General features: G+C 42.7%; 1 protein-coding gene across 2 annotated transcripts in view; it reads left to right on the top strand.

The window, feature by feature from the left end:
- CRY1 (cryptochrome circadian regulator 1) overlaps window positions 1–21,382 on the top strand; it is a 34,356-nt gene extending 12,974 nt beyond the window's left edge. Inside the window, exons 2-14 of one of the 2 annotated variants that reach the window (XM_073649930.1) lie at window positions 3,935–4,043; window positions 4,161–4,303; window positions 4,650–4,834; window positions 8,109–8,197; window positions 8,971–9,111; window positions 9,565–9,876; window positions 12,669–12,820; window positions 13,140–13,342; window positions 13,614–13,715; window positions 14,251–14,337; window positions 14,702–14,770; window positions 15,460–15,567; window positions 18,540–21,382. In XM_073649930.1, the coding sequence (XP_073506031.1) occupies window positions 3,935–4,043; window positions 4,161–4,303; window positions 4,650–4,834; window positions 8,109–8,197; window positions 8,971–9,111; window positions 9,565–9,876; window positions 12,669–12,820; window positions 13,140–13,342; window positions 13,614–13,715; window positions 14,251–14,337; window positions 14,702–14,770; window positions 15,460–15,563 (1,696 nt within the window). In that variant the 3' untranslated portion in view covers window positions 15,564–15,567; window positions 18,540–21,382. The remainder of the gene's footprint in view (window positions 1–3,934; window positions 4,044–4,160; window positions 4,304–4,649; window positions 4,835–8,108; window positions 8,198–8,970; window positions 9,112–9,564; window positions 9,877–12,668; window positions 12,821–13,139; window positions 13,343–13,613; window positions 13,716–14,250; window positions 14,338–14,701; window positions 14,771–15,459; window positions 15,568–18,539) is intronic. The other variant, XM_073649931.1, reaches the window with a different exon arrangement.
- Window positions 21,383–22,826: the final 1,444 nt, after the last annotated feature.

Below are 22,826 nucleotides of genomic sequence, written 5' to 3'. Positions count from 1 at the left end.
CTCTGCCCCTACATCATGCTGCTCTCAGATCACATAGCCGAAACCTGCCGAAAGATTCCCTGAACACAAAAACATTATTTAAACAATTGCTTTCTGATTGTAGTGGAAAATGGCACAGAAGCCTGGGCCACCAGGAGCAATGGCAATAACCGGTGCTGCTCAGACTTGCCCACACGTTACAACTGAAATGTACAGAGTGGAAATTGTTTTGCTCGTGACTCCCGATGACGTGCCAGTACCACCCCGATTACTGCCTTTGACTGGCATAATGAGGGCATGCATCAGTCAGCAGATCATTCTCGATGATCTGCTAATTGTATGACTGCCAAGGACATGTAACAGTCTGCTGGCACATAGTGTACTTTATTTTCTTCGTGTTTTTTTTTTTTTGTACTTTAGCAAACCAAGAGGTTTGCAGATCTCCAGTAATTATATTCAGCTTAGCGGTATAATCACAGGCTCATCATACACATAATATCTTCTGAAAAAAGGACAGCAGGGTAACAAATGATCAATAAAGTCCAAAATGTATTGAAAAAATATTAATAAAAAATCACAGCAGACTGGGGAACGTGACACATGTGCAAATAGTGCATGGAACGCACATCTAATAATAAGTATAAGACCCACTAGGTCAGTCACACTGGTAAGCCATAACCATCAGTATCAGTGGACATAATATCTTATGCGAGTAAAGACTGCATTAACAATTGTGGATGCTCCTGGGACCTGTGTGTCTACCCTGACGCGCGTTTTGGAATGCCTTCGTCTGTAATTTTGTCATCCAAAGCAAAGGACAAGTTTTGCTGGATTGTTTGTGGGCGGGAGATGTGAGCTAAAGACGGAACTGGCACCTTCATGTAACCCGGTACATATTTGCCGGAAAAAGAAAGATGGCACCATTCTTGTCTGTAGGCTGTGCCTGGTTCAAGTCCTTGGAGGCTAAACTGCAACATCAGATACTCATGGTCAAGAGTGGCGCTGGTAACGAAAAAGTGACTTTATTTAACAAAATTCTAAAGGCCATACATCGGCCTTGGAGCTAGACTATCACACCTGTTAAAAAAATTTACACCTCTTTACACTGCCCCCTTATGCCTGAAAATGAAAATCTACACCAACTATAATTTTGCACCAGTTTTGTAGTGTAAATTTATGGTAAACTTCATTAATGATGGTCGACCACACCACCTTTTGCTAATCTGCACCCACTTTTAAGAATGCCGAAAAAAGGGGAAAACGACAGCATTTTTGTGCAAAAATGTTCAACTTTTTTGAGTTTACATTTTCTCCTTTGGATGGGATAGGCGATAACCCTACGACTGCTGGGACATCAAGATCGGGGGCTCTGCGAGGCCTTGTCTGAAGCGGTCGAGCAGGTGCACCACCATCACCCAATTCTTTGTCTGGGACTGCCGATATGAGTACAGCGCTCCGCTGTTTGCAGTAGTCCCATAGACTGTGTGTATTTCACCATTTTGATATGCAGCCCAGTGTGAACATGGCCGTACGGGGTGATATAAACACCTGAGAGGGTTGGAAGCTTTTTCTTGTAGTTGAGAGTTCACGGCTCAGCCCGTCCTTCTGTCCCCTCCAGAATTAGAAGGGGATTAATTACGGGTCCAGCACCGTACAGCATATCTATATCTGACACAATCCCCATCTATTCTTAATCGGCTGTGGAGTTCTCCTTGTCCTAGAATTAGCCTTATACCTGTGTCCAAATATGCCTAATCCCCCCGGTAATCCGCACAGGCTATCTATAGTCCTGCACGTGACTCCGGCTTCAGATCGGGTCAGATGGGTTAGGTAGGACATAAGGAAGTTATAAAAGTGATTATACACATAGATGGGAGGGGATCGGTGGGCTCCTGAGGACACAGGGTGAGCGCCCCCTGTACAGTGAGTGGCCGGGAGCGCCGCTTGCAGGCAAAATTTATAAGGGGACACAGGGCTAAACTAGTTCTGCGCATGCAAAATACTCGGGATCCGTAAAGATCCCAGATGTGGGATTACCAATGTTTTTAGGATTGGTAGCAAACCTAGCGATAGAACCCTCACCGTTCTCAGGATCAGTGGGGATCACATGTGTTGAAGCCCTTCCCTCATTTATTCAGGATCCCAGGAAAGGGGACTCCCCCCCCCCCCCCCCCCCCCCACCAGTGGATATACCTTGGGTTTGGTTTGATGGACATCCCAGAGGTGGGACTCTCCTTTCACCCCCTTATCCTTTCCTCCACCATTCTTGAGTTTAATGGATATCCCAGAGATGGGGACCCCCATCACCACCATTCTCGGATTGGATGGGTATCACAGAGGGACCCCCCCCCCCCCCACATCATTCTCAGGTTTGAGGGATAGCGCAGAGGTGGGACCCCCCCCAATCATTATCATGATTACGGAGATGGGCACCCCAACCATTCTTGAGATTGGTGGAGATTAGCAGTTGGACTCTCCCTTCTCTTTAGTCCCAGGATAAGTGGAGACCTCAGAAGTGGAACCCCCACGATTGTATATCCTAGTGATATTTCATTACTTTAATAGATGGTAATTCCTCTTTAAGGTAGAAGCTGTTTTTCTTAGACAAGGTGACAGCTGTAGAGAACATCCATGTTCCGGACTGGTCTAATCCACATATCAGACAGCCTGTGCGGGGGCCGCGCCACTAATCAGCAGATGTTCATCCCCTCAGACTCCGGCACTAACTGGGTTTTTAGGTCATTGTCTATCCGAACTACAGTTTGTAGTGGATCACTTTGGATCTTTCCTTCGGCACCCTCCAACCTCGTCTTCCTTAATGAAATCTTCAGATTGATGTTACCGTCTCGTCATTTCAGACTGTGGGGGAGGATTCCTATGGTGGGCTCCAGGCTGATACAATTTACTTTACACTTTGCTACAAACTACCAGAACGGACAATACATTTGTTACAATTCGGTTATAGTTTTAACTGGATATAATAGCAACAGGAGCTTGTTCACACAGCATTTTTTTTTTCACAGCGTTTTTACTGCAGTCTCTCTCCCCCCCCCCCCCCCCCCCCCCCCAACCCCCCCTCTCCAAAAAAAAAAGTAACGTCTGTTTCGGTTCTTTGACCGTAGCAAATTTGAGGGAGTCTTCCTGTTTCTTGTGTCTTGTTAAAAGGCTTTTCTGGTAAGTGAGGTAATCGATAAGATGTTCATAGGTAGGTTAATTAGCAGATTAGCAGATATGAACAGCTCCCTCTACGGTTTGGAAGGGTGAATGCTGTGCTTGGCATCCAGCTGAAAGGGACATAACTGGGAGGAGCATTTGTCACTCATATTCTCTCGGCCAATAGGCATTTGTTGCTGGACACAGGCTCCTCCTCCCGCATGTCCTTTTCAGTATTATGCTAGCTTCCACTAGTTTAACCCTTTGATAGCAACTTGTAGACAATTTCTAGTGCCTGCACCTCCTGATGGCGCAGTGTATTTGCTGTACATGGCATAGATTTGAACTGGCAGGTTCTGCACACATCGGTGTCATTGTTTCCTCTTTATTGACGTATTATGTACCCAGCGGGCGGCCGTTACCAGGGAGAAATAATGAATATCTGGCACAATCAGTAGAAATAAACCACAATGGAAAGAGGGACAATTGCCAAGGGAACGCTTCTATGTGCCAACATATAACTTTATCATTACTAGACCTAATTGTTTCTCACATCAGTGCCCACGTACAATATAACATTCATATTGCCCATGTACTTGGGGAAGCCACAGAATAGTTCTCCCCTAGGAGGCAGTTTCTCTGTAGCCCCATTACAAGGGAATATGAAGGCAGATGATCTGTACTGCTGGGGCGAGGACCCGCCTGGTCAGAGAGGACCCGCATGAACTTGCACATGCACCAATCCTGTCAGTGGTTTTATTTTTCCCCATTAACTTTAATGTCCTCTCTTTGCTTTCTTTAGATTCTTGCTGCAGTGTCTGGAGGACCTGGATGCTAATCTGCGCAAATTAAACTCCCGCTTGTTCGTCATCCGCGGACAACCGGCCGACGTGTTTCCTCGGCTCTTCAAGGTGCGTCTTCTGTCATAGTTTATTGACTTGTTTCCTAAATATTTACGAAGAATGGTGATTTGTACTTGTAGATTAATATGACATGTTGTGTATCATCGTTGCTTTTTTTTTCCTCAGGAATGGAAGATCAGTAAGTTATCTATAGAGTATGATTCGGAGCCATTCGGAAAAGAGCGAGATGCCGCCATCAAGAAACTGGCGAGTGAGGCCGGCGTGGAGGTCATCGTACGCATTTCACACACCCTGTACGAGCTGGACAAGTAAGTGGTCTTAGAATATTCCCTATTCACAGAATAAGTGATCACTATAGGACCATCCCACTATTCGAACTGGGCACCCAAGGGCCCCCCGTCTCTTGATCATTGTGACCCTCCAATGATTAGCAAGTTCAGACATCCCATTTTTATGTCAACCGTTTTTACCGCCATGGAGGTTGAGTGGGTTTTAGTCTTCTTGATCATTCATTGGTAGACTGTAGCTACCCAAACCAAAGTCTTGTTCTAACAAGATCGCCCAGTGACCTGTCCAGTTCCTAGCAATCTGGTTGGTGTAGTTACATTTTGGGAACCCAGGATAACGTTTCCATGTTTGATTCCCATCTACTAGGATTATTGAGCTGAATGGTGGGCAGCCGCCCCTAACCTACAAACGATTCCAGACCTTGATCAGCAAAATGGAGCCGCTGGAGATCCCGGTAGAGACAATCACCTCAGAGGTCATGGGAAAGTGCTCAACGCCTGTGTCAGACGACCACGATGAAAAATACGGGGTGCCTTCTCTGGAAGAATTAGGTATATGATCGTATACTTATTGGTAACACATTGAACTTCTAAGTAGCTAGGATCAGGATTTGACTCTGAATGAGTGGTGGGATCAGCTCTCTGTAGATCTCGCTTGGTTTTTTTTCTGTGGTTCAGCCTCTATTGTGTAGAAGAACTCTAAGTCTAAGCAATCTGTAGGTACACTGAAGAACTGCAAGTCTAAGCAATCTGTAGGTACACTGAAGAACTGCAAGTCTAAGCATCTGTAGAAAATATTCACTCCCCTAAAATGTACCTTTAAATCAGTGTTCACACTGGTCATGATTGACTTTATTTTTATTTTTTTTAATTTAAACTTTTTTTTTTTTTTTTTTTACAAATGACGCATTTAACAGCAGATATTTCATGAGAATTTAATATCCTTATTAGGGAAGCGTATTATAATGACAGGTCAATTGGGCAATTAGCCAAAAAGGAACAGAAATCTGAGACCATAGCAGGTTAGGTTATGGATCCATTGTCTCTGACCTTTCTCATCAGTGATTGCCAGGTGTTGTGGCATGTCCCTGTTCATATTGGTGATCCCGAGATGCATCTGCTATTGCAGCTCAGCCAGATTCACTTGATTAGCAGTGAGCTGCTATATCAGACCCAGTCCATAGATGAGGGCTTTAAACCCCCCCCCCCCCCCCCAAAAAAAAAAAAATGGAACCATTTAAAGGTGCCCAAACTATTCAAATAGCTGGAGGTCAAATGAAATACAGTATGCCTGTTCCTTTTTTTTTCCATGTTTAAGCATTCCATTTTTGTCTGTGTATGGCCACCTATAAGGCCGCAACCATGTGACGTGTAAGGGGACCTCAATGTCCCTTCCTCAGCATGTCGTCCGTGGAGACGAGCATTAACTTGGATTTCAGAGGCTGATTTCATCATGGATTAGTATGAAGCGTGGCTGTTTTGGTTTATGCCTGGTCTTTCTGCGACATGTCGCTCACTTCACGTCATAATTGGCCAAATAGACACCATAGGTCACACCGTTATGTGGGATTTAGGTTTTTATTTTTAACATATACATGTACACTTTATATACTTTGGCACATTTTATTTTTCCCAATCCCACATGTGTACAACTTGTTGGGTAGTTTTTTTTTTTTTCTAAAATAAATCTAAAGCGGACCATGAAGCTGTTATAGTGGCTGGTCATTATGGCGGAATATCCTTTTCTCTGCACATATTCCAGCTTTTTTTATTTTTTTTAATTTTTTTTTTTTTTATCATTTTTGCTCTCCTCTAGCATATCAGCATGGCAGATTACCTGCAGTTAAAGGGGCATTCTCATCTCTAAGATCCTATTCCAATATCTAGTACTAATAATAATAATAATAATAATAATAATAATATAAAATGCCTCCAGTTAGAAATGTAGTATAGTTTTTCTAATTGACTATGTCGCTTACCCAATGTGCGGGGCATTGCTGAAGCTTCGGTATTCATGGTTACGACCACTAGCAAATACCTAACTGTTACTATGAGTGGTTTTAACCATGGACACCTAAGATACTGCAATGGCCTACACATGGGGTAAGCAATATAGATAATCAGAAGAACTATACTACATTTTTAACTGGAGGTATTTGCTATGATTATTTATTACTACATATTGGGATAAGATCTTTGAGATGGAAATACTCATTTAATACATAATTGGATCAGGGCACAGGAAAAGCACTCGTATAGCATTGTTACGCCTGGCATTGAGATTTGGAAATTTATCGACTATACTTAAATATTAGAGAAGTCTTGCCGATGTCTAACACCATTTATATTTTTTTAAGAACCTTTTTAACTCTTTGGTGCCACATTTACCAGCAATGGGATGCATGTCCGAAAGAAAAATTTCACTCCTGTATAAGAAAGAGAGGGGGGAATCTTTACATAGTATATGTGCAAAATCCTGCTTATTTTGGAGTGATTTACTAAAGTTTACAAAATTTTTCCCCAAATCTTGGAGGCGATCTTGAAAACTTGGCAGAGAATTTCCTTCAATAAAAAACTTACACCTCCAGTGGTTTTGGCGTTTTTAACTTCTCTTTCAGGAACTACAAGGCTAAACTTTTAAAGCACTTTTTTGTTTTTTAATTTCTTACCAAGTTTTTTTTTTTTGCCAGGAATCTCCATTTAGACAGGGTGCGCTGGCCGGTGCCCTTAGGCTGCAGTAAGACAACTTGCGGGTAACTGACTGGCTGGCTGCAAGGGCGATTGCATCACTTTCCGCTGACTCCAGCGATCGGGTGATGCCAATCGCTCCTCCCGGAATCGTTTGCAAAGGAGGTTTCATGGTACGGAAAATAAAACCAGCGAGAAGGCGGTCACAGGTGGGGTCGTTAATGTCTCTAAAAGGAAAAAATGGGGCATAACCTGTATGTCTACACCGCAGGTTGTGCCACAGTGTGGACTTATGGGGTAAGCCCGTAGAGCAGTGAAGACGTCTGTAGCTTTTTTGGTTTTGTTATATAACTTGTGTTATGTTCTCTACCACTCAAAGCAAACCAGATCGCCTGGATTCCTACCCTGACCCAAGATGTGACTATACAATCTCATCTTAACCCTATTCAGGACTGGCGTGGATGATTTTTAGGACAGCGGATAAATGAAATAGGCCTCATTGATCAAGCCCATATCAACTAATTTAAAGGGCATGTTCACACACGCCGGAAATTTCGGCAACTTCCTCCTTTTGGGTTTGCAGAAATCTATCCACATGCTGCAGATACAAAATATTTGTAATATTCCTATATACCAGATGTGAATATGGGCTGCGAGACCCATTAAGATCTTTTTGGGGGAGGATAAAAGACTTTTGAAAAGTCCTGAATAGAGTGAATTCTCGGTGTTTTAGTACGTGCTTTGTCTGTCCCGTTAGTTGTTGTTGGTATTGCTGCTCTTTTATTTTATTTTTTCTCACGCTTTAGACAATCAGATACTTTTTATAACGAGACCAATTTGAACAAATCCGCTCTAAGTTCCTGATCCTTTCGTGCCAGGAGTCAGATTTTTGTCGGCGCGTGTCCCTTTGCCGGAAATGGAAATTGCCTCGACTGCTAGCTCCAAGGAGTTAAAGTATATTTGACAATTGATCAAGAATCGAAATCACTTTTTATGGATTTTTTATTTTTTCTTTTCTTTTTTTATTTTAGCCCAAATTAAAATCTGTATGTAAATAATGCACAGTGTTTTCATGTTGTGTGTAAGCGGCGAGACGGGGAGGAGGATCTAACGTCTTGTGATGTGGTCGTCTGTTTAGGTTTCGATACCGAGGGGCTACCGTCTGCCGTGTGGCCCGGAGGAGAAACAGAAGCCCTTACTCGCTTGGAAAGGCACTTGGAAAGAAAGGTAAATGGAAATTAGGCTGGTCTGATAATCATGCAGTTTTCACGCTGACCACTAGATCTTATCCTAGACTTCCTGTTCTGTACAGAAGACTTTTCAGCCATCTCATTATCACCACAGACAGGATTACAGTGACCTCTTTATACAGTAGATAACACATGATCCACCATTCACAATATGTGATGTCACAGCTCACCTCCTCCTGTACAATGACTGTAACACCTCTATATACAGTAGATAACACAGGATCCACCATTTACAATGTGATGTCACAGCTCACCTCCTCCTCCTGTACAATGACTGGTAACACCTCTATATACAGTAGATAACACAGGATCCACCATTCACAATAGGTGATGTCACAGCTCACCTCCTCCCCTTCCTGTATAATTTTGCCCAGATTAGAGCATGCTCATATAAATCTTCTGTACAAACAAGTATGGTCTGAGTCTGTCTATTGCTGCTAATGTCCATATGAAGAACAGGAAGTATGAGTCTATCTATACTGGACAATCCCTTTATCTCTTACCCATTTAATAGTGTATTCCAGTTGAAATCACCAATATTTCAACTATCCAAATGCTGGGAGTCCCCAATGTTTGCCAGAACAATATGGGTCCTTAAACCTTCTGTGGAAACCAAACCACTAGGGGGTAGCGACATTAAGCCTTTCACTACCCTAGACCACCAATAATACAGGCATTAACATCTTCGTTTCACCTGTGTGTATAAAGGGTCTTCTTCTGTGACTGCCATTGTCTGTTCTTATTTTTCAGGCGTGGGTGGCAAACTTTGAAAGACCTCGTATGAATGCCAATTCCCTCCTGGCCAGCACCACAGGACTCAGCCCTTACCTGCGGTTCGGATGTCTCTCTTGTCGTCTCTTTTACTTCAAATTAACGGATTTGTACAAAAAGGTGGGTCAAGTAAAATGCAGGTTTATTTGAGGCTGTGCTCGTACTGTCAATTATGTTGATTTTTGACCATGGGGCTTGGAATCTGTCCCTGTGTAAGTGAAAGAGAGGCCATTTCTGACTATTGAAATGACCCAGCATTGTACAGGGTGCATGAAGTCCTTTTTCATATGTTGTGAATTTTGCAGATATGGCAGCCGCATTGCCAACCGTTTTTCTCTGTGCGCAGTGACAGTGCGCTCTCACCAGCACTGATCAGCAATGACGAGCCAGCAACAGAGCGCACTGTCACTGCACAGTGTAAGTAAAAATAGAGTGAGCAGAGACCAGCGCAAGCAACATCAAACATGAGAGCATTCTGGCCATGGTTTAAAAAGGGAAAAGTTTTCCTTTTTATAATTTTTTTTTTCTTGATTTTTATTTTTTATAGTTTTTTTTCTTCCCTTGTTTGTGTAGGTAAAGAAGAACAGTTCGCCGCCTCTGTCTCTCTACGGGCAGCTTCTCTGGCGAGAGTTTTTCTACACCGCAGCCACAAACAACCCACGCTTCGATAAAATGGAGGGGAATCCTATATGTGTTCAGATCCCCTGGGATCGGAACCCAGAGGCCCTAGCAAAGTGGGCCGAGGGGCGGACGGGCTTTCCATGGATCGATGCCATTATGACACAGCTGCGGCAGGAAGGTTGGATCCATCACCTGGCGCGGCATGCTGTGGCTTGCTTTCTTACTAGAGGAGATCTGTGGATAAGTTGGGAGGAAGGGATGAAGGTAAGCGGGTGTGGAGGGTTCGTTCGGCCATGTTTTTTTTTTTTTGTTGGAAAAATATCAGAAAAGTTCTTAAAGGGGTGGGCTAGTATTGGTCAAGATTGGAGAGGTTTTTGAAAGCAAGCAACCGTGTTTTTTCATGCTTAGTATTGCAGCCCAGCTCCATTCACTTCACTGGGGCTGTTTTTACAGTTCTGGACAACCCCTTTAAGCAAATAACAACTACAGAAGAGTCAAACGTGGTTCCTCTCTCCTGAGTAGCCACACTTTCTGGCTTGTTTGGCAATAGGAACGTGGTCCCAAGCCAGCTCTGGCTTTATTCAGCGGATGTGCGGCTGCATCCGCGTATGCTTGATTCCACAGGAGCATGCTTAGGCTTTATCCCTGCCAGAAGGATGTCAATAATAGCAAAAGGGGGCTGTCCAGCGTAACTATTCAGGACTGAGGAACCGCCTTTGTGACTCCTCATGGGTAATCTCCTGCCACCCCACCTGGAGAATAGTGAAGTGGCCGGGGCGCTCGCTCGTCACTTGTATATAGATCACGGAAATAAAAACCTATCCATAAATGAAATATAAAAATAGAAGGCAAACTATCCTGTGTGACTTGGCTGTAACTTCTGACTGCTCCTGGAACAAACAGGATGGTAGAAGGATGCCAAAAAAACAGGTCTGTCGTGTTTTGCTTTTTTTTTTTTTTTTTTCTGTGCATTAAGCGCTGCGGAATATGTTGGAGCTATATAAATAAAGATTATTATTATTATATATTCTCTGCATGTGTAAGGGGCTTGTCTTGGGGGTTGTGTTGGTTTTTGTTTCATCGCCGTTATATAAATCCAGCCATGCTAATATGAGAGCCGTCTCTTGAGATTCCCCCATACACGTGGACGCTCGGCTCAGCAGAGCGTTCATGTCTTTTCATTGTGGAGAAAGCCACTGCCAGGCTCCTTTTTGGCAGCAGCTTATCTCGTGAAGAACAAAAGGATTGGACCTTATAAATTTCACCCTGCCTGATCCTTATATCCCCATCCCAACATCGTCTGTCAGGGCAGCCAGTGTCGCCCTCTTCCATACATATTAGCCGGCTGAACTTTCTGAAAATTTCAGGTTATTTAATGTGTATGGGGTTGTCCAACCTTATTATATTGCTAACCCATCCTGAGGATATCAGATTGGCCTGAGGGGTCCGACACCCTATCTGATCAGAGGTTTGGCAGGTATCTTTTTACTTTAGGGTATATGACTATATTACTAATATAAGTGTCTTTTTTTTTTTTTGTTGTTTTTTACATATATTAGATTTTTTTTTTGAGACATATAAGTATTACGTAAGAAAAAAATATATAGAATAATCTTTTAAACGTTTATTTTTACATTTTTATATATTATATTTTTAGAGAGATATAGATAATAGATAATAGATATATTTAGATACTTTATTTTTATATATATATATTACAAATATAATAATGTATAAAAAGTAAAAATAATCCTTTAAAAAATATATTTATATAGATATGTGTATGTAATATTTATAATCTCTATCCTATTTTTTTGAGATTTGATAAAATATCTAAAAATAATAATTTTTTTTTTTTAATATATTGAAAAAGTTTAATACTTGTTTTGCTTTAGAGAATACTAAAAGGTCAGCGCCTACTTCCGGCTTAAATTTTTCCCATTGTAACTTTTGTAAATATTAAATCACTCCAGTTCTGCACTAATAGGATGAGTGTTGCCTTTAAGTATGCCGTGACCTCGAAAGTATGACTTTATCGGACACGGCAGGCTGGGAGTAACCTAGAAAAGCACAGATCACGCCTGCGGAGGAGGAAAACATGGTTGCGTTTTCTTCGGCTCTTCGCCACCCACTTCTGGGCGTAGGTGGAGGCCGGTCTTATTTTTAGGGTATTTTGAACGTGTCAGTGGCCGATTTATATCTTTTTTCGATATCTTTACCATGCAATGGATACGTACGGAGGCGGATCGTTCACGAAGGTCGGGTTATTTCCAGTCTGGCCTAAATTAGAGGATGGATGGATTTCTTATGGAATTTAATATCCTCAGTGGGATTAGGGGCTTCCCACACACTTCTATACTTGACATTTTCGTCACGTTCACATCGCAGGATCGGCGCTCGCACAACAGCCGGCGAGTCGAGATGTGTGACGTCTTCTGTGACCTACTTGTTGGACACTGATAGTTACAGAGGCGTGGTTGCTGCATAATGATACACCGCACCGTTCTGGAAACAATGCTCAATTAACAGCGCCACTCTTGTTTAGTGGCTATATTTGGTATAGCAGTTTAGACACATTCAAATAAAGAGGGCTGAATTGAACGACCAATTTCTGCCCATGAGGGTCCCTGTTTCTGTAATTATTTTATCTAGTATACAGGTACTAACCCTGATGAGACATTAAAGGGACTGTTTAATAGACGTATTTAAATTAATTTATAAAATTAAATATGTATATTATACTAATATGTACTATGCATATTTAATTTTATATAGAAAAATATATACCGTATATACCTTTTTTTATCTAAAATTTTAAATATGCATACTATAAAATATATATTTTTCATAAAATTGTGTATGTGATATATATATATGACAACCGTGGGCTATTGTTCAGGCTGTATGTATTAGTCATGTCACCCGACCTGCAGAAAATGCCAGTTATGTAATAGTTACCGACCGTATCCCTTTAATTGCAGCCTCTTGACATTGAGAGTTATTGAGGAGTTGGCACAGATGACTCACGTTGTTGTTTTTTTTCTCTTTTTGTTCAGGTCTTTGAGGAGCTGTTACTGGATGCGGACTGGAGTGTGAACGCCGGGAGCTGGATGTGGTTGTCGTGCAGCTCTTTTTTCCAGCAGTTTTTCCACTGTTACTGCCCGGTTGGCTTTGGAAGACGAACAGACCCCAATGGCGATTACATCCGGTAACTAGCACAAAATAAAACAAAACGCTCCTCACAATTGCTAAAATATATGATCAGAAAATGACCAATTTAGAAAAATTTTAAGACTGTTTTTTTTCTTGTATGGACAAACTTGCAATATTCCACTTTCACACTGGCCCCAAGAGCACACATGACAAACTGACGTTACCCGATTCCTGTAGCTCACTTGTCAGCTTTGCTGTGTAGACTGGGGCAGAGTCGTCAGAGAAAATGGGATTAAATGACAGGTCGGGGTAACGGTCTGCAACCTTTCAAAAGTGAAACATTAATTTTTTATTTATTTTTTCTCCCTCTTAAGGCGATATTTACCAATTTTGAAGGGTTTCCCACCAAAGTATATTTACGACCCTTGGAACGCTCCTGAAGGAGTGCAGAAGGTTGCAAAGTGTATTATTGGGGTACATTACCCCAAACCAATGGTGAATCACGCAGAGGCCAGCCGTCTGAACATCGAGCGGATGAAGCAGATATACCAGCAGCTCTCCCGATACAGAGGACTTGGTAAGTTGGGACACGGTCTGCACCGCCACAGGTTATTCACTGCAGAAGACCCCTGTGCAAAAATACTACACAGTATAAAGATGTTTTTAGATTGACAGTGGGCTTCTATGGTATGTCTTTCCCTGATTTACTTTTTTTTTTTTTTTTGCATAATATTAGTTATTTGATAACCTATCACTAAAATATGCTCCAACTGCATCTACTACTTATCTTGGTCATTAAATGTCAGACACATGGAAAATTACACTTGTTTTTTTTTTTTTTTATAAAGGGCTTCTTGCATCAGTGCCTTCAAATCCGAATGGGAATGGGAACGGCGGGCTGATGAGTTATTCTCCCGGGGACAACATGCCAGGCTGCAACAACAACGGAGGTAAGGTGGCCACATAATAAACAGTTAAGGGGCTTCTATATTTCTTGTCAGTGTTAATCCATGACTCTATAAATTAGGAATATTGCTAGGATCAACCATCACTTTGATGGAGTTTGATTTCTGGAACCCTATTGGCTCTTGTACAGTTATTCTGCAATGTGTCCATTCAAAGGCTCGTGTTCTGCAGTGCATCAGTCTGTAGGTTTATGTGCTGCAATGCGTCCCATCTATAAGCTCATGTACAGCCATGTGAAGGCCAGAGGAACATTTTAAGTGACAATGATGCAACTGTTCTGGGTGTGGATGTTGTGATTGCACCTAGGTCTTGTCGCCTCAGCGTATAAGAGGATAGCTGTGTTAGACATGTGCGAAGCCATTGCTATGATCACAGCTTGCTATTATATAGCTGTGGTTGTCTTATTGCAATCTATACAGACTAATACTTCCCGGTGTTCATAGATGGATGCTATTGCATGTGACGGTCTACCGTGACAGACAGTGACTTGTATTACTTGTTTACCTTTCTTAATTACAGGATCTCAAATGGGAGCCGGCGAGGGAAACTCTACCAGCAGTTCTAATAACCAGGGTGATGGCCATTCTGGAAATGGAGGAATTCAAGGTATGATGGGATCTCCAGCTCTGGACAGATTGCTGCAGCTAGTGATTGTTTAGTACCTAGCGGTAACTGATGACTGCCATGTTTGCAGGCATATATGAAAGCTCCTGTAGTGCGGAAGCAGGGGGAGAGATGCTCATTGCCTGCTTTTTAGAAGGGTTTCCTTGTCCATAAGCCATTTAGAAAGTTGGTACCCTCAGTGAGAAACTGCTGCAGCTAGTGATTGTTTAGTACCTAGCGATAACTGATGGCTGCCGTGAAACCATTGAAATCCATAAAATTGGCATTAATTTGGCTACATCTATGGAGCAGGTTGTGAGGGCATCAGATGTCCAATTAGAAATTAATATAATGTCATCTTTCCTAGGCTACTGGCAGGGGAGCAGTATCCTGCATTACAACCAAGGAGACGGCCAGCAGTCCTACTTAATACAAGGTACTTACATTTCTGACAATGGTGATCAACTCTCAACCTGGAGCTAAAACCTGTCATGAGGCTTTTCTGGCTCTTAGCCTGTGCTTCTGATATATTGCATTTGTGACAAACATGTCCCAAGACACTAGTCTGACCAGGACTTTTAAACCCCTTTGCCATCAATATCTGACGCTCAGCACCCCAGATCATCTATCTGCAGACCCCGAGGCGGCCGGATGACCACAGTCTACGGAGCTGAGATGTACGGACTACGTGCACGATTTACATCTGGTTACCTCAGGACCTGCAGATGCTTAACGCCAGCTGTCTGACCCACCCCATTGATTCCGAGGATAGGTCATCAATATACAAGTCCTGGGAAACTCCTTTTCTAAAGAAGGTTATCAGACATATGGGATTTTACCAGCTGTCTTGTACTGTGACGAGGACTCAAGTGGGTGGACGTGTGACTTACGGTCACGCTACACGGCTTAGTTAACCATCACACACAAGTGCTCTATTATGTAGGAACATCCAGTGTTATTGATTGGCCAAAGGAGATTGCAGAAGATCCAAAAAGTAAATGCTGGAAGTGTAGCCCAGTGTACAATGCCAACCCCATACACAGTCATGCAGATGATTTAGGCCTCTGTGCAGAATAGTTTGTGCCCGTCTGTTTTAGCAATGTCCTATCTCCCCTCTGCCCACAGCCAGGAACAGTATGAACGCTGTGGTGTCTTCTGGCAAACGTCCCAACCCAGAAGAGGAGACCCAAAGTGTTGGACCTAAGGTCCAGCGGCAAAGCAGCCATTAACTTGGTGAGTGTCTTGTCATGTGCTGGTATCTTCTGTCAGCGCCATTTTAACCCTGTTGTTTCCTCCTGGTCCGCATACTATTTTGGAGTATGTGCACATGGCGTCTGTAAGACTCCAGCGCACTCGCCGAGTTTTTCTTCAAGGGCAGCCATGATGTAGTTCTTGCGGTGCCGGAGCCGCTAGCATACTTTGAGGCTTTAATTATGGTTAAGTCCTTTATCTGGTTGGTGTTCCTGTAGCATTCATAGCGTCTAGAGATGAGCCAAAAGATTCGCAGTACCCAGTGATGGCCTCTGGACTTTGTCTACGGCCGGCATCTCTTGTTGCTTTTTAGTCCCCGCAACATCATGACGTCGTAGAGTTTAGAAAACATCCAGGAGATGTTGCCCACAGTACCGTAGTCTGGCTGCTACAGAGAAATGGACCAGAGGTCAGAACTGGGCGCTGTGAATCTTTTTGCCAATTTCTAACAGTGACCCTTGGACATTACAGATGTTGACCAGCACTAGGAAGTTGTCAACGGTCCCATCATTGTGCAAATGAGACCCATGGACAGGGCAACACGGGAAGACAAAGGATTGAACCCATCCATCTGTCGACCTACTTATGATTTGTTGGTTGCACCTCAAGCATCTGCTGACTGCTTATCTGTGAAAGGTGCACCATAAAGTCTTCATATTAGAACAAGTCTTTGGTAGGCGTTTTTGCCTACGGCCACACTATGGGGGCTGTGCTGCCCATCTAAGCACCAAGGCTCTTCATCTCTCTTGGATAGCTTTCTAGTAGGCGTCTCCTGTACAGTCCTGGGTCTACATACAAAATCTTAGAAGAGACATGGCACTTAGGAGAACATAGGCTCTCCATTCTAGAGATTGGAAGGGAAAGTACCCTGTTACCATACCATAGAGATGTACGAAGTATGACATCTTGGGTTCGGGTTAGGTCTTCCGGGATCACCATACTGATAGCCTAGGGTAGGCCATAAGTATCTGATAGGTAGGGGTCTGACTCCCATTACCCCAGCAGATCAGCTATATGAAAAGGACATGGCACTTGGACAAGCTCTTCCATCCTATTCCCCTGTGTACCTACACGCCATCTACTTAGTAGCGGCTGGGCACGGTTTTGCAGTACTATCTCATTCGCATCAATAGGGCAATGCTGCCATACCTGGCACAATCACCCCTGGCTAGATGGAGATGTAAAGACATGGGACAAGCGGTGGAGAGCTCTTCACGACCTCTTACAACAGCTTGTCAGTGGGGGTGCTCATAGTGGGACCTTCACCCTTCAAATATTGATGACCTATCTTAAGGATATGGTAATCCCAGATATTGTCTTTTTAATTAAGGAGGAAATATGGTTCCCTGTGATCTAGGTTGATCATCTAATAGTGGTCCCAGTCATAGTAGGAAACCCTTGGCATCTTTAGGTCTAAAATATGCAAATGGCCAACATCTTGAATCAGTTGTGTTTTATAGATTATTTTGTATTGGTTCAGCGGTCTTTGCTTCCTGTTACCATTGTCCACTTCTCTTTTCTATATATCTCCACCCCCGAAAATACTACTTTATGAGCCTCTAGGGATAACTTAAGTTCCCTTAGAGCTTGGAGACCTCTGTCTTCACGGCATTCACTATCTTTCACGTTACAGATGGTGATGAGCTGTTGTCCAGGCACTGTCTACCTACTAGCTCACATTACACTTGGCAATAGATTGGGGCCAGCTCAGCAGAGTCATCTCATGAGGGGCAGGAGCCTAAATGAGGCATAAAAGCAGCACAGTGGGTTGAGGCTCTACTTGCCGTTCCCTGGTGTTTCAAGGCGGCAACTCAACATTTTCTTTCTGTAGAGTCTGATCAGTCTGATGCTTTTGTGACCATTTGCTCCCATTCATACTCCTTAGACAGCACCAGCAGACATTGTAGTGGTCCTACGCATCCGTTCCTCTGCCCAACGGGGCTCACCATTTTAATTGTATTTACTCGGCCACACTTTCACACGCAATAGGGTAAATTTTCTAGGAAGTTGATTCTCAGAGGAAATCGACCAGAAAATACTAATTCCACAGAGGTTGAATTCGATCCAGGACTCGTATGAAAGGAAATGTAGAAAAATGGCTACAATTGAGAAGAAGTCAATCACTACTTTTCTGCAGATTTACATTTAAAGGAGTTAGGTGATGAATTATATGATCAGTGGGAACGTCAAGATCCCATGAATGGTGGTCTTGGGGGTCTCCTGTGTGAATGAATCGGTAGTAAGCATATGTGACTGCCACTTGATTCAAGTCTGTTATGCTAAACGCCAGGGTTGAGCCAAAATATTTGGTGTACCATCCTCGTTGGTACACACTGGCTGCCGAACTAGGGCAATACAAACCTCTTTTGCCGGCGCTTGTGTTACTAATTCCCATGGTATCATGACGTAGCAATGGCTTAGTAATCACAAGAGGCTCCCAGGACTCCCTCCGACTGCCACGGAGTACCAACGTGGACGCTAGACCGGGGTCCTGCAAATCTATCAACCGTCAAAACGATGGCCGGCACTCACATCTTTAAAGAATTACTTTATTGATCCATTAGTGTAAAAGGCACAAAAAAGGGTTGAACACAACAGCACAAAAATTAAAAAGGCAGAAAAATATCCACTGCGCTCCCAGGCAACATGGTTCAGACCTGCATGGTCCTTTGTCAAGACATGCAGGTCTGAAACATGTTGCCTGGGAGCGCAGCGGATATGGAGATCCCAGCAGTCTGATGTCCACCGATGGGAAGATGGCAAATGTTTTTCGACTTTGGATGCAAAAATAACTTATTTTTTGGCACCAGAACTTTACCCCCATTATATGCCCATGAACGTCGCCTGTTATCAGCCATTTTGCTTTGTCCCCCACAATACTCATTTACGTGGCTGTTGTGTGTTACGTGGCAATGATCCCGTGTGTGACGCGTTTTCTTTTTTCCTCTGTACAGATGTGGGATGTCGCAGAGTCACCTGAAGCGATGGATTCTCTCCGTATCGGACCCTTCTCTGAGAACTGTTGTCAGTTTGTGGAAGCTTCACGTTTCGCCGCATTTCTATTTTTACCTTTTACGATATTTCAGTAATAATAATTATTTTTTGTAAATATTTCTGTAAGTATTTGACGCTTGCTTTACCGACTTGTAAATATGAATCTCTGAACTAGGTATAGAATGCGCAATATATTTTTGATAACAAAATCTATATGGCAAGAAAAGACTAGAAAATGTGTACTAAGTCCAGTTTTCCCCCTATGTCGTGTGTACTTCTGTTATGAGACCTCTGTCTATAGTTAATAGCCTTTTTATTGGGATGTTGCCATTCTGTGACCTAAATTCCATCCGAGTCGCCGAGATGAGATCCTCAGCCAGTGACGGAGCAATACTCCAGGATAGGGAGGTTCTGCTTTACAAGGAGCGCTCCTAGAGGAGAACGCCCCTTTAAGGGATTAGCCAGATCCTCTAGCTTCCACATCAGGAGGTGAGAAATGCTGCCGATGTGTCGTCGACAGCTGCTTGTCAGGTCTTGTTCTACCAGCGATACCTGTCAAGCTGCCGTCACAATGGCAGCAACTCTCGGCGAAACACTATAGATATCCATTTAACTTGGCACCTGATGGAGCATGGCAGGATCTGATGAGGTCATCCATTTTTGGTTAAAAATAACCATTTTACAGTATACTGGAAGACTGAAAGAGCAGCCATATTTATGCACTTTATGAATGGTAGACCACCAGGCAGATGTGACCCATCCTGCGTGTAGGACGTCCATGGAGAGATGTACATAGGCCAGTGATCTCCCCCTCACTTGGGTACCACGTGTCATAGAAATCTCTGGCTTGTGTATCTCCAACCTGAGCTTTACTGTAAAGACGTAAATCCTAGAAACTACAAATCCCAGCATGCCCAGTCAGCTGTAAAAAAAAAAACTTCTGCTTTAGGGTGCAGTCAGATGAGGTTGGCATCAGTCCTCGGACTGGCCGGCAGCTCTCCTCACCTGAGCGTGAAAGCCGCATAGAAATACATGCTGTCACGTTCAGGTGAGGATAGCTGGCAGCCAGTCCGAGGATTTTGATGCGTCTGACTGCGCCATTGTGAAAAGAAACATTGGTGGAAAGGCCGAGTGTTGGGGCAAAGCTTAGGTTGTCCAGGCCACTTTTTTTCCCCACCCTTGACCTGCTGTAGCGGAGACTTCACGACTTTGGTACAGCCAATCGCTGAGCTCCTGCCATCTACGGCCACAAACTTACGGAAATTTTCTATTTATTTTTTTCCACACCTTTGTGTCTGTAGGGACCAATCTAATCGCCGCTTTCAATTTTTTTTCTTCATATTTATTATATAAGCTGTTATTTGATTGGTCAGTTGATTCACAGTAGCCATAGAAAATACCCAGGGCTCCATATTACTCTTTATTTATAGAATAACACCACCAGGTCACAGAATGGTGCACATCCTGCTATGGTTTTCCTTCTTACATCCATTTAAAATATAAAAAAAAAGGAGCAAAAAATATATTTTTTACTTTTTAAGATTATTTTTGTCAAGAATGCAATGTGCTTGATGTGGTCAGAAATAGCATTGTCTCCATTTTTCCCTAGTGTGTCCCCTTGTCTTACCTGTCCCAAACATAAAGCAGGGCTCTTCAGCCCTTGTAGAACTACAACTCTCACCATGCCCTCACATGAGCAAAAAGGATTGAGATGGATAACAAAGATCTATATAAATATATATAAAATCTACATTGCTCAATTTGATCTATATTTCTTGTCGGGAGGTGTAATAGATACAGTCTTGTTTAATATTAAAAAATGTAAAATTATCAAATAAAAAAAAATAATTTTCAACATTTTTTTTTAGAAATATAAAAAATAATACACACTTTTTTTGTTTTCCTTTAACAAGAAGTTAAATATTAATTTCGTATATAATTCATTTTTGAAATTTATTGAAAACAATTTTATTTTTTAGATATATTTAAATTAAGATTAATACACAAATGTAATATAAAAAAATATATAAATATATTATATTTTCTAAGTGTATTAAAGTAAAAAAATGTGTATTCTATCTCTGGAATGCTAGTGTGAAGAAAGGCTGTATCGATTGCTTCTCCCGACAAGAAATAAAGATGGGATTAAATGTTATTTGCCCCCAATGTACTCATGTTTATATGTAACCTGTACAGGGTTAGAGGGGGCTGGCATAGTTTCTAGAAGGAAGCAGCCATGTACTTTGGGGTTTTCTTTGTTTTTGTTTTAATCCTGGAGAACCCCAGTTAAAGTATACTGGATATTAAAGGATGATACAGATGGAATAAAATGACAAGATAATAAATATATTCCACAAGAAAGACGTTGTCAAAACGACCGTAGGAGGCGAATGACCTAGAAATCATCAGATATATGGCGTCTAGAGATGGTGCATACAGTGAAGAAGGCGATGCTCTCCTGGAAGGGGCGCCGAGACATCAGATCTGTGGTTGGGAACCGCAGCTACCAGCGCTGCATGCTGACACTTGTAGTTCATCAAGAGCTTCTTGAATCACATTCCTATTTTTTTTTTTTTTTTTCTCGAGTTTAGAAGCCAATAATCCTGTGTTGAAAGTAAAATTATTCCCTCCTTTTAGTTTTATTGCCATTTATGAGCTGCCACCGCCGTGTATATTGCATGCATACCAACGTCTCCTTATGTCCTGCTCTGCTGCCATGTTCTCGTTGTCTTCTCTTTGTACATCCATTGCCTTTCTCATTTTTAAAGAAAACGTCCTTCTAATAAAAAAAGTTTTTTCGCAAGTTGCGTTCTGTTATTTCTTAAGAAAATGAATCTATATATCGAAAAATGAAAACAATGATCTAGTTCATATCAAAACTATATATTTTTGTTTTTTATATACACACATGTGAAATGCATATAGAAAATGAAATATTTTTTTTATGGTTAGAATATATAAAATAGTTACATATAACCATCAAAAAATATAATAGATCTACATATAGAGGTCTATCTATATTATATATATATTATATTTTTTAGATCTATATAGACACTATATTTTTTATGGTTACAATATACACTGCCCAAAAAAATAAAGGGAATACTGAAATAACACATCCTAGATCTGAATGAATGAAATATTCTCATTGAATACTTTGTTCTGTACAAAGTTGAATGTGCTGACAACAAAATCACACAAAAATCATCAATGGAAATAAAATTTATTAACCAATGGAGGCCTGGATTTGGAGTCACCCCCAAAATTAAAGTGGAAAAACACACTACAGGCGGATCCAACTTTGATGTAATGTCCTTAAAACAAGTCAAAATGAGGCTCAGTATTGTGTGTGGCCTCCACGTGCCTGTATGACCTCCCTACAACGCCTGGGCATGCTCCTGATGAGGTTGCGGATGGTCTCCTGTGGGATCTCCTCCCAGACCTGGACTAAAGCATCCGCCAACTCCTGGACAGTCTGTGGTGCAACGTGACGTTGGTGGATGGAGCGAGACATGATGTCCCAGATGTGCTCAATCGGATTCAGGTCTGGGGAACGGACGGGCCAGTCCATAGCTTCAATGCCTTCATCTTGCAGGAATTGCTGACACACTCCATCCACATGAGGTCTGGCATTGTCCTGCATTAGGAGGAACCCAGGGCCAACAGCACCAGCATATGGTCTCACTCTGTCACATCTGCTCAGTGTGAACCTGCTTTCATCTGTGAAGAGCACAGGGAGCCAGTGGCGACTTTGCCAATCCTGGTGTTCTGTGGCAAATGCCAAGCGTCCTGCACGGTGTTGGGCTGTGAGCACAACCCCCATCTGTGGATGTCAGGCCCTCATACCACCCCCATGGAGTCGGTTTCTAACCGTTTGTGCAGACACATGCACATTTGTGGCCTGCTGGAGGTCATTTTGCAGGGCTCTGGCAGTGCTCCTCCTGTTCCTCCTTGCACAAACGCGGAGGTAGCGGTCCTGCTGCTGGGTTGTTGCCCTCCTACGGCCTCCTCCAAGTCTCCTGGTGTACTGGCCTGTCTCCTGGTAGCGCCTCCAGCCTCTGGACACTACGCTGACAGACACAGCAAACCTTGCCACAGTACGCATTGATGTGCCATCCTGGAGGAGATCCCACAGGAGACCATCGGCAACCTCATCAGGAGCATGCCCAGGCGTTGTAGGGAGGTCATACAGGCACGTGGAGGCCACACACAATACTGAGCCTCATTTTGACTTGTTTTAAGGA

Source organism: Phyllobates terribilis, unplaced genomic scaffold (assembly GCF_046119375.1).
Source record: "Phyllobates terribilis strain yellow unplaced genomic scaffold, ASM4611937v1 Scaffold_10__3_contigs__length_209671492, whole genome shotgun sequence".
NCBI lineage: Eukaryota > Metazoa > Chordata > Amphibia > Anura > Dendrobatidae > Phyllobates > Phyllobates terribilis.
The sequence above is the reverse complement of the archived record's forward strand: the minus strand, read 5'-3'. Positions and strand labels throughout refer to the sequence as shown.